This window comes from Rattus rattus, chromosome 12, assembly GCF_011064425.1.
Source record: "Rattus rattus isolate New Zealand chromosome 12, Rrattus_CSIRO_v1, whole genome shotgun sequence".
NCBI lineage: Eukaryota > Metazoa > Chordata > Mammalia > Rodentia > Muridae > Rattus > Rattus rattus.
Window position 1 is genome coordinate 56,672,947 of NC_046165.1, and position 12,002 is coordinate 56,684,948.

The 12,002-nt window shown below is 42.9% G+C and overlaps 1 protein-coding gene across 1 annotated transcript in view; it reads left to right on the forward strand.

The window, feature by feature from the left end:
* Positions 1-12,002, forward strand: part of Dock5 (dedicator of cytokinesis 5) — a 179,610-nt gene that overhangs the window by 127,409 nt on the left and 40,199 nt on the right. Inside the window, 4 exon segments of the mRNA XM_032918230.1 lie at positions 994-1,130; positions 3,708-3,803; positions 7,704-7,802; positions 10,595-10,689. Coding sequence (XP_032774121.1) covers positions 994-1,130; positions 3,708-3,803; positions 7,704-7,802; positions 10,595-10,689 — 427 coding nt within the window.

Sequence of the window (12,002 nt, forward strand, 5' to 3'; positions counted from 1 at the left end):
CTTCCACTATGTGTGTTCTGAGGATCAAATTCAAGTGTCATTTATCAGTTAAGGTAGTTCTACTTGATGGCAGTAAAATCACTGGTTACAGTCACCTTCATAATGTCTGGAGAACTTAGAGTCACCTGACGAAGCACCATCACGGTGGAGATCCCAGGAAAAGGATGTAGTGACACTCTCCGTAAGCCACACATCCACAGAGATGTGAGCCAGAAGAGCTGGCAGTGGACAAGGGAGTCACAGGAATTTGGTAACTGTCTTGGTCAGATGGAAACTTTCTGAGAACATGGTTGTCTTTGTCTTTATCTACTTCCTGTAACTTCGTGTTCATGGTAACATTTAAAAAACAGACAAACTATAGAGGAGCTGGTGGTGTAGAGCAAATGCCTAGCATGTGTAAAGTCATGGCTTCAATCTCTAGCATCAAAAAAAAAAAAAGCAGAAAATTAAAACTTCAAAACAAAAATGGGAGTGGGTGGGTAGGCTGGGGAAATAGCTAAGTAATTAACAGCACTTGCTGCTTTTGCGGAGAACCCAGGTTCAAATCCCAACACCCAAATGGCAGCTCACAACCATCTGTTACACCAGCTTTAGGAGATCTAATGCTTTCTTGTAGCCTCCACGGGTGGGCCACTGCTAGAATTTGGCAGACCTGAACCCAAGCAAGTGGATGTGCATATGCATATGCATACAATATAAACAATTTTAAAAATTAAAATCTGGAAAAATTGCTACATAATTTACACACTGTTAGGGCTTAGGTCTGTGTCTCAGCCATAGAGGCAGAGGCCCTCTCTCCATCCCCATCTTTGAAAAGGAAAGTGCTCACGTCTCATCCACCTGTGCTAGGAGTTTCTTAGTTAAGGTTGAAGCTTCATGCCTAAATCCATGTGCTCTTCTGGCTGGGCTGGCTGCAGGGTTTTCAGAAGCAAGTAGAATTATAGAGAGAGCTAGCAGGTAGCCACATGCAAGCCATTTTCTCTTCTTCTTCAGAGTGCAGGGAGGTGCTGCTGCCGCTACTGACAGACCAGCTAAGTGGCCAGCTGGACGACCACTCGACCAAACCTGACCATGAGGCGAGCTCACAGCTTCTAAGCAACATACTAGAGGTGCTGGACAGGACGGATGTGGTGAGTCCAGTCACCTCCTATGGCCTGAGCCTCTGCTGATTCCTTTGCACCCAGCAGGAAACTGTGGTCTTCCTCATCTTAGGTAGTGTAGGAGCACTGAGGTAATAGAGAAAACTGTGCCTTTTTAGAATGGACTAAACATGATGTACCTCATATTAGGTTGGGACAGACAAGCAAAGTGCTCAGTGCAAGGGCCTCAGTGGACTGCTTTTCCTAACTGTCTTACCATTGAGGTCTTTGGATTCTTGTGGATTCTACATTGCTCAGGCGCGATGGTGCACACTTTAATCTCAGCATTCAAGAGGCGAAGGTAGGCAGATCTCTGAGGTTAAGGTAAGATTGATCTACCTAGTGAGTTCCAAGCCAGACACCGCTACCTGAGACCCCATCTCAAAAAACAATCAAACAGATCTGTAAGTTCATAGGCTAGGAAAATGGCTCAACGGGGTAAAGACCTTGCTATACAAGGGTGACGACCTGCATTTCGATTCCCTAGCACACATGTAAAATCTGGGTATGGCTGCACATATAGACATGTAACCCCAGCACTGTTATGTAGAGACAGGCATAACCCCCAGGGCTCACTAGCCAGCCAGTCTAGTCAACATAGTGATCTATAGATCCAATGGGAGACTCTAACTCAGCAACTAAAATAGCAAGAAAGAAAAAGACACTGGCTTCCATATGCATATGCACACACATATGCATACATACCCAAACCTTAAAGAAGGAAAAGAACCAACTTCTGCCAAGACCCACTAAGATGATTCTTTTGAAGAAACCTCTTGAGCTTCTGCATTCTGGTCTTACCCTCTCGCTGACATCGTTGTCATCTCTGGAGCCCACTAGAAATGTTTTTAAATTTGGTATTCTCTGCCATCTAGCCCCCTAACCCACCTCTTGAGAACGGGAGCTGAACCTGCCTGGATTTCCTGTGTCCTATGTTCAGGCTCCACTGGAGATGCTGGGAAACTGCACAGAGCATATTCTCTTGAACACTGATGGCACGGAAGAAAAAGAACCTCGCCCTAAACAAACGATGGTTGCCAGGGGCAGGGCTTCCCACACGTCAGGGGACCACTTGTGCTCTTTGGCCTGTGCCTCTTAGCAGTATCTTTAGAGCCTATTCTGCCAAAAGACACAGGAAATACTCTCTCCGTGTCTCACAGCCAAGTCTGACTTCACTTGACTTTCTCAATCACACACAGCTCAGCAGCCCACCTTACCCTCAGCACAGCATTCCCGTGGGTGCTTCTGTATTTCTTCTGTGCCATCCTCAGCCCCAGAAGCAGGTGAAGATACTGTTGTTTTCCGATTAAGTCCTAAACTTGTCATTGCATATCCTTGAGCCCCAGGAGTTTGAGTACTGTTTGTACAGTTCATTTGATATTTATTCATGATGCATAATCCATCCCCTTTTTATCCTTACACATCCCTATAGAGACCTCATGATGAAGTTGTAAACATTTCCCAGTAGTGCCGTGATTTGGAATTTGGTTTTTAACCAAGAATTTAGTAGTGAATAGAACATGTGACCAGTCATGTCACATATATATATATGTATGTGTGTGTGTGTGTGTATATATATATATATATATATATATATATATATATATATATATATATATGACATTTTCTTTTAGTGGTTCTTATTGTGGTCACACATACAAGGTGTGCACAGGTTCAAGCCATACAGGGTCCCAGTACTGAGAAGGGCAAGTGGACTGTGGGCTCCCAAACCTAACAAGAAGCTATCTGCAGTTGACATCATTGGTAAAGGAAAAATGGATACCCAGAAACTGAGGGAATGTAACGTCAACTACAGGAAGGGAAGGAATTAGAGTGTGCACATGTATTCGGTGCTGTGTTGCTTTACTCCAGTTCAGTCCAATAAGAGCACCGTGACCTTCCTCCTTTACCAGTTATGAGAACTAAAGGTTGGTGAAGAGGAATAATGGCTTTGAGTCACTTGTGACTGTTAGAACATTAACTCCTAGAGCGATGATGTCCAGTCTTCTATACCACACCACAGTATAGCGGGGCTTAAACAGGTTAGTTACTAAGAAGTTCTAGAAGCTGGAAGTCTGAAGTTAGGGTTGAACTCTGCTAAGGACACTCTTCAAGGCTCATGGATGGCCACCCTCTCCCTGTGAGTTCTCATGGACTCTACTCCATGTCTACACCAGCAAGAGGCAGAGAGTATAAGAGAAAATGCACACACTCCCCCTCAGTGTCTCTTCTAATAAGGGCATTAATCCCCTCAGATCAGGGCCCCACCCTTGTGACTTTAATGACCTTCCAGGGTCCTCTGATATTGTTGGGTGTTAGGGATTTAACATTTATACTGAAAAGGAATCACAAACATTTATTGCACAACATACCCTGAATCTTGAGGTCTGATTGGGGAGGGGATTCTTTTGTTGTTGTTTGTTTGTTTGTTTGTTTGCCCCTGAACAGAAGCATCAAGAACTTTGTGCTTCTCCTTTCCCTTGCCATGTATGTGCCTGACTGCCCTGGGTACCCCTCATCTGCTCGGCATCGTTAGCTGGGAATGTCACAGCTGTGTTTCTCCCGCAGGGCCCCACTTCAGCACATGTACAGATGATCATGGAGAGGCTGTTGAGAAGGATCAACCGGACCGTGATTGGGATGAGCCGACAGTCTCCTCACATTGTGAGTCTCTCCTGGTAGCCCACGGTCTCACTCCATTCTACCAGTGGCTCGACACGGAGCCCACGTAGGCCCCCATATCAAAGTTACATGATATAAGCATATCTCAGCTTCTACTAGATCTTTTAGATCATGAGGTCCTTTTCATTGAAGGAAAAAGGCAGCTGTTGTTAAGAATTAGTGATCAGTGTGTTTTTAGGAAAGCCCGTCCATTAATGCCTACACAGTTGTCAATAAAGGACAAAATTGAGGCCAGAGTAATGATGACAAACTGAATGGTGTCGTGATTAAAGTGAAAAGGCTTCTATTGATTACACCAAAAGCTGAGGTTAGATTTTGATTAGAGGACTGTTCTGTATCTTCCAAAGAATGATCTAAGATAGCCACACTTTGATTTTGAATAGCTGACTTATCTGCAAGGAGCAAATAGTGAGCGGCAGCAGACTGATAGCAAGATATCATCAATTGAGACTTTATAGCATCCAGCACAGGCAGCTGGAGTGGTCCCGGTGGGAGAGCAAGCAGTGGTGACATCAAATAGAAGGCTCATCAGCATCCAGCAGCAATTACTTGGTGACGTTGAGATAGTCAGTGTGGACTCTCCAAGAGATGGAGCTTTCTCTCCATGACTGAGCTTCCATGGTCTAGCTTTTGGCTTCTTATTCCCCTGAGGCATTTCCATATCCTGTAGTAAACATTAGTAAAAGAACAACCCCTGCTCAATGTACTTGATTTTCTAGCTGTGTGTGTGTGTGTGTGTGTGTGTGTGTGTGTGTGTGTGTGTGTGTGTGTGTGTAAAAGGGTACACATGTACCATGATGTATGTGTGGAGGTCAAAGAACAACCTTCAGGATCTTTTCTCTCCTTCCACTGTGTGGGTCCCAGAGGTCAACCCAAGGTCATCAAGCTTTCTTGAAGCGCCTTTGCCTGCTGAGCCACCTTGCCAGCACAAGGATATAAGGCTTTCAACAACCTTATTGGGAGAAAATGCAGAGTTGGAGGCACAGACAGCCTGCCCCAGGCAATAGTGACTTTGGAGGACATTTGTAACTTAACAGGCCAGCGTCTAGGCAGTATTGTGTGTTCTTGGTACATCTCAGTGTCTAGAATGGGGTTTGGCTAGTTTTATATAGTCATCATTTATTTTTTTAGCTGAAATGACAAGCGGTTCATTGAAACTTGGAAAAGTTGGCTGAAAGGCTGATGGGACTCAAGTGCTCTTTACAAACAAGGTGGTTTAAAACTAACGCGTTCAATGGCCTTTCTGTGGGTAGCAGCTAATTAGAGATTGAAAGGAAAATTCTCATACCCTTGAGTCACACAAACAGAGTAAAAAACAGTGAGGTGCAGATAAATGAGCAGTCTGGTATTAGCAACAACTTGTCATATTGTAAGAGAATAATTAAAATCTGGTCAGACTGCTGCAGCTGAAAGCATGTGTGTATGTCTATCTATGTATGTGTGTATGTTTATCTATGTATGTCTATGTATGCATGTATGTGTTTATATCAATGCATGTCTGTGTATATGTGTGTGTGTCTATCCATGTACGTGTGTATGTATCTGTGTATGTGTGTATGTTTATCTGTGTATGTCTGTGTATGCATGTATGTGTTTATATCAATGCATGTCTGTGTATACTGTGTGTTTGCTTTGTGTGTGTATGTGTGTGTGTGTGTGTGTTTATTCCTAAAGGCAAGACCAAGGGAGTTTACAGGTAGAATTTTGACTATATATCTGGAAAGCAAATGAAGTTTGGAGAAAATTATTTGTCTTTCATTTTGTTCTATGCCTTCAAGATAAATGTCAAACGGAATTAAAAATTCTATGGGAAAAATTGGGTGCTAGAGCAGCTGAAAGAAAGCATAAATGAATATGAACCTGATCCTATAGGGAAAGATTATTGAGTCTCCAAGTATTAAAAACAAGGGAAAACTAGATTTTTGTCCTGATAAAAATGTAACCCTTGTATTTGGAAATAGGTATGTGATCTCAGAGCCATATAGCATATGTGGAAAGACACTAATAGACTTAATATGCAAAGACTACTGCAAGCCAGTAATAGTAGTGCTTTAGTTAAATCAGTAAACAATGTAAAGAATGTGAAGGAACAGGATAGGACACAGCTCAGTTGAGGGAATGCCAGCCTGGTGTGCATCCAGTCCTGCCTTTACTCCCCAGCACTGAATGAACCAAGCACGCCTATCCCCGCCTGTAAATGTAACCCAGCCCTGGGGAGGCAGGGACAGGAGGGTCTGAGGCTCAAGGTTGTCCTCGGTTACGTGAGGAGTTGCAGGTGAGCCTGGGCTACTAGCAACCTTCTCTCAGAAATAAAAAAAATAAGATGACTAAAACTATATGGAAGCAAAGTTTAACTTAGAGCCGAAGTAATGCAAATTAAACAAAATCGAGATTAAATTCAAAATCCAGAGTAAGCAAGAGACCAGAGACACAAATAGCATTTGACTATTAAATAAATGCAGAGTATGTGATAACTTGTAAAATGTGTCCAGAGCTCAATGCAGTTTACGTTGGTTTGTGGGTAGGAAGAATAAACATTTTCCGTAAAGAATCTAAGACAGACATTCAGAGTGAGATGGTCTCTTCCCTCCTTATCAGAGGGAGGTATAGGAGAGGTCTCTTCCCTCCTTAAGAATGGCCCAGGGGTTGGGGATTTAGCTCAGTAGTAGAGCGCTTGCCTAGGAAGTGCAAGGCCCTGGGTTCGGTCCCCAGCTCCGAAAAAAAGAACTTAAAAAAAAAAAAAAAAAAAAGAATGGCCCACAGTTCTGTGCCGGATTAGTTTAAATTTGTATGACTTTTGTATTTACATGACTGCAAAGGGTGGTACACTTTCCCTCTGACAAGAAAATGAGGTCTGTGTGTGACTCTGATTTGTGTAGCTGAGGGAAGAGCACCCTGAGTGTAGCTTAGACCTCACAAGTAAACATTGTAGTCCTCATGGATCTCTCTGTTCCCTACTCAGAGTCTGGTGCAGAGTTCCCTGTGGTTCAAAGACTAGATGTCCAAAGGGTTCTAGAGTCAGAGAAATGGCCTGCAAAGGTTCTCATCCTTAGCACTGATGCAGGTTAAATAGCCCCTATAAGAAATAATTGGGATGAAAGGATTTCAAAATTTGTGGTTTTTAGAATTTTGGCCATTTGCATAGATTTTGCTGATTGGGCATTTCCAACCCCTAAACCCCCAAATCCAAAATGCTCCAGAAACCTAAAACTACCCATAGCATTTCAGATGTTCCCTGAAAGATGTTTCCCAGCGCCTTCTGTTGTATTTCTACTCCCCCCTCCTTCTAACCTTCAGAATTGATTCATCCGTATACTCCAGACATTGTCCCAAGAGTGTCTTTTCAGTTCTGCCCCAACCAGAAACTCAGAACCCACAAACTAGTTTATCCTAACAGATAACCTAGTTGAGATCTTTAATGCATTAAAGATTTAAACTAGCATTTCTCATCCTATGGGTTGCAAACCCTCTGGGGTTTTAACAACCCTTTCACAGGGTTCTCCTAAGATCATCTGCAGGTCAGATATTTATATTATGATTCATAACAGTAGCAAAAGTACAGTTATGAAGTAGCAATGAAAGTAATTGTGTGGTTGTAAGTTACCACAACATGAAGGTATTAAGGGGTCGCAGCATTAGGAAGTTGAGATCCATTGCTGTAGACCTGGAGGATTCCAAACATTGTAGCTGTTTTCTAACTCACACTAGGAGGCGCTTGAAGCAGAATTGCAAAGCATATACCTTTGGACCTTTGGAAATAATATTCTAGTTCCAAGTGTCTTTGTAGATAGAGCTCAATGGGTAGAAAACCCAAAATCCATTATGCCCAAAGTCTCTTATCAGTTATTCTAAGGAACCCTGACTCTGCTTCTTTCCTTGCAGGGCAGCTTTGTGGCTTGCATGATTGCTGTCTTACGACAGATGGAGGACAGCCACTACAGCCTCTACATCAGCACCTTCAAAACCAGACAGGACATCATAGTAAGTTGTCAGCTTTGGGTCTTGGCATCTTGGCAACACTAAAGAATGTGTATGTGTGCTTAGATGTATGTGTGTGCACTTGAGTGTGTGCGCATGTGTGTTGATGTGTGTATGTGTGTGTGTGTGTGTGTGTGTGTGAGAGAGAGAGAGAGAGAGAGAGAGAGAGAGAGAGAGAGAGAGAGAGAGAGAGAGAGAGTTTTGAGACACTTCTTGTCTAGTAACCCAGACCAACCTCAAAGTCATGATCCTCCTGCTTCATTGCCTGAGCATAGCTAGATCCATCTGAAAATTTCTTACATTTAATGACAGGTAGCTGAAGCTGAGCATCAAGAGTTCAAAGCTCCCTTCACTGCACTTAGAATGGCTGTCCACAGAGGGCACCAAGAGGAAGTAGATGCTTCCTCCAACCTGATAGAGTTTAAGTAAGAGTTTTCAACACCTGCGTCAAATAGTCGTCACACATGGACTTCGTGTGGGCCCTTCTTCTGAAACAGACATCTTTTTACCTGAAAAGTTTGTTTCCTCATTTAAGGTCCCTCACATTGGTTCCTTGAACCATGCATGGAGTCTCTTTGACTGAGCATGCTGGTTTTTCAAACTGTGGTCAGTTGCCTCTCTTTCTGGGGTAAGCACACAAAGGTTACCCGTCTACGCCTTACAGTGTGTGGAAGTGATCTCCTGTTGCTTTAAAAAGAAAAGGTGTTTCCATAGTTTCTATAAGCATCCTCTGAAGTCTTCAGAGAACAATGGAATTAAGCTGTCACTAAAGATGGTTGAACATGGGCTAAACATGATCGAATGGTTCCTGTCATCCATGCACTCTGCATTTTTCTGCTTTCTACCCTCACCATCCTGAGCATGAGTAGCTGATGTACCAATGTGAATACACTCCTTCACCCCCATCTTCCTTCCTATAATGCCCACATGGTAGACAAAACTAGAAAGCAGAGAGAATGTATCATTCTAAGTCCAAAAATGACTTCATAGTGTTGGTCCATGTAGCTTAAGCTAGGAGCCCAAGAAGAGGCATCATGCTTCAGGAATCAGCCATATGGGGATGTATGCAGTGACCTGCTCAGGGGAATCCAGACAGAGGAAGGGGGTGGTATAGGACACTCAAGCAGCCATGCGCTCTCCTTCAGACCAGATGGTGTGTCAGATAGCACAGGTTTGAAGTGTGAGCATTCTGAGTTATTGTATGAAATTTGACAGAAGCTACCTAGTCTTGCTGAACCAGTTTCTTCGTCTGTAAGACCCTGTCTATATGGAAGCTTATTGTGAGCACTGGTTAAATCCATGCATGGAGATGCCTAGCCTTATGCTGTGCATGCAGTCCAAGCCTATGAGGAGCAAATATTTGTATCAATAGTTCCATTCTTAGGGGTTGCACAAAAATACCCTAGTGATTTTTTTTTTTTAACTTCCTATGGAAAGCAAGTAAAGTAGGGATCCTCTGAGTTCACAGGCAGATAGTTTGGATCTAAATTCAAGGTTATCCTGTGCTACCTAGTCTGGTTCAACATCAGCCTGGATTATTTGAGACAGTCTCAAAATTGATGATATGGATATATATCACTCCATCCATACATTCCTCTATCCCTCTCTTCATCCACTCATCCATCTCTCCATCTCTCCATCCATCCATCCATCCATCCATCCATCCATCCATCCATCCATCCATCCATCTGCACTGTGTTCTTAGCACTGCCCAATGTCTGTTTTTTCCCACAGGACTGTGCACACAGAGTCAGAGAAGTAAACAATTAGGTTTTCTTTTTCAGCTATCTCAGTGGAAAAAGTCTAAATTTAACTAAGTAACAAAAATGGTTTCAGAGCCTTTCAGTTTTTTTTAAGCTGGGCCATTCTATTTCTTGCTCCTCCTTTGAACAAGACCAGCCCCTTTTACTGCCCTGTGCTCTGTGCCCTTTGATATTCCTTACTGCAGTTCTCAAGAGACACTGTGATGCCACCTTTCCTGCAAAATTATGGCTGCCCTGCTTGTGAGACACTTTCCCCCTGTTCTAACTAGTCAAGAAGATTTGAACTAAGATCTGTTTTAAAAAAAAATTGATGACTTGAGGATATTGACTGGATTTTCCCCAGTAGACCAGCTTTAACTCCCAGCATCCACATGGCAGCATGCAGCCATCTGTAACTCCAGTACTAGGGCATCTGACACCAGCTTTTGGTCTCCATTGGCACCAGCCATACAGGTGGAATATTAATATACATGTAGGCAAAACATCCATACACATGAAATAAAAAGGTCTTCATTAAAACGGCTGTTAGCCATTTTGGAAGTTCAAGAGATGCATTCAAACAGCACAAAGAAAGGACTAAGACATGAGGGTTCGAAACATGGGGTCCACAGCCTCCATCTTGCTTCCTATTTTCTGTGGCCATTTAGTCTTTCTCAGCCTTGTGAAACCATCTGTAAAATAAGGATAATATTGTGTCCCTCTTTTTATTATAGAATCATGCTATGAAACAAAAAAATCTATCACTGGCCAGGGATACTATTGATTGATCACTAGTAATCACAACACTTGGGAATCTGAGTCAGGAGGTCAAGTTTAGATTGCATCTTGTCTCATGATACCAAAACCAAAGCAAAATCAAATTATGCAACAGTTATATAGAAGAATGCATTGTCTGTAATAACTTTATGGGAAAGGCCACAACTAGGGGACCTTCAGTGTGTTATCCCAACAAGGGGGTCCTTCTGTCCACTTGCTGAGAGAAAGACTATGAGTGATCCTATTTCTTAACCATTCTTCTGTTGCTCTCCACAGGACTTTCTCATGGAAACCTTCATTATGTTTAAGGATCTTATTGGAAAGAATGTGTATGCCAAAGATTGGATGGTCATGAATATGACCCAGAGCAGGTGAGGGAGCCCACGGCTATTCTGGCAGCATTTGAACTTGCGCTGGTCTGCTGTGCATACTTGAAGTGCTGTTAAATCTTTATCCCTCAATCCTGGCACTTAAAAAGAGGGTCTTCCCCCTTTCCTGACCCCAGTGTGTTGGCTTGGAAACTCCCCTTCAATAGACTACTAATTTCTTCCCTTCTGCTGTCATTGCTTGCCTTGGTGAGTGTCCTCCACCATCCTTGTGTTAATGTCTATTGGCCATCAGCTCTGCATACCTTCTCAGTGGTTCCGTGTGAATTCCTCATTTCTGTATTCAAAGTCCTGCCTGCCTTTTCCAGCCACTGCCTCCTTAGGCATGTATCCCCTGTACCAGTCAGACTTCTAATTCCTAAATGAGTCCTCTGTAGTCACTGTCTCTGCCTGCCTTGACTTTTCCATCCTCCCTGGAAGTCAACTGTCCTTCCATTCACAGGGCCCTTCCGAAATGTCACCTCCACTGGAAACCTCTGCCCTGAGTTGTCATTGCTCTAGAGAGAGGTGGTGGGACTTGACTAAAGTCTCATACAATGGCCAACGTTATTCAGAGCTCCAGACAGTTTATATCCTGAGGGTTAAGAAATGTCACATGGGTAAAATTCTCACAAATTCAAGCTGCATACGGTCACAAGACAAGCAGCATGTGGCAAAAACATGTTTTTCATAGAGACATATAAAGGATTAAGCATGTTATTGCTGTTAAACAGTAGCAAGCAATAAAGAGTGACTGATGCGAACTTTACTCCCATTGGCTATGTGTGGGAGAAGCATGAATACACATTCCAAGAACAATTCTGTGTTTTGAAGAAACTGAGGTCACAAGACTCTTGCCTTATTTTCTTAGAGTACCCTCACAAACACTCAAAATTCTCCTCACAGGACTCCCTTCCTGGACCCCATTCTGATATCCATCCTTTCAGAAATGGCTGTTGATTTTTCTTTTCTTCCTTCTGATTTCCTGCATCTCTTTGAAAGTCTATCACATAATTCTTTGTCATGGTCTCCATTGGAACACAACTAGATGTCTAAGTGGGGGTACCCACTACTATACTGTAATCTTCTAAAGACCAGGACTTAGGTTTTGGGCATGGTGCCTATGTTGGTGTCATAGAATTGTTGCCTAGCAATGAATGCTTGCAAATTGACGGGGATTGAACTGAATATATAATATTGCATTGCAATGTATTATGGCTGTAGAATGTTGCCAGTGAGCCACATAAACCAAATCATAAGCCAAGTCAACTTCCCAGGGTCCTGATAGGCAGAGAACCTTTCCCAATTAGATGACAGCT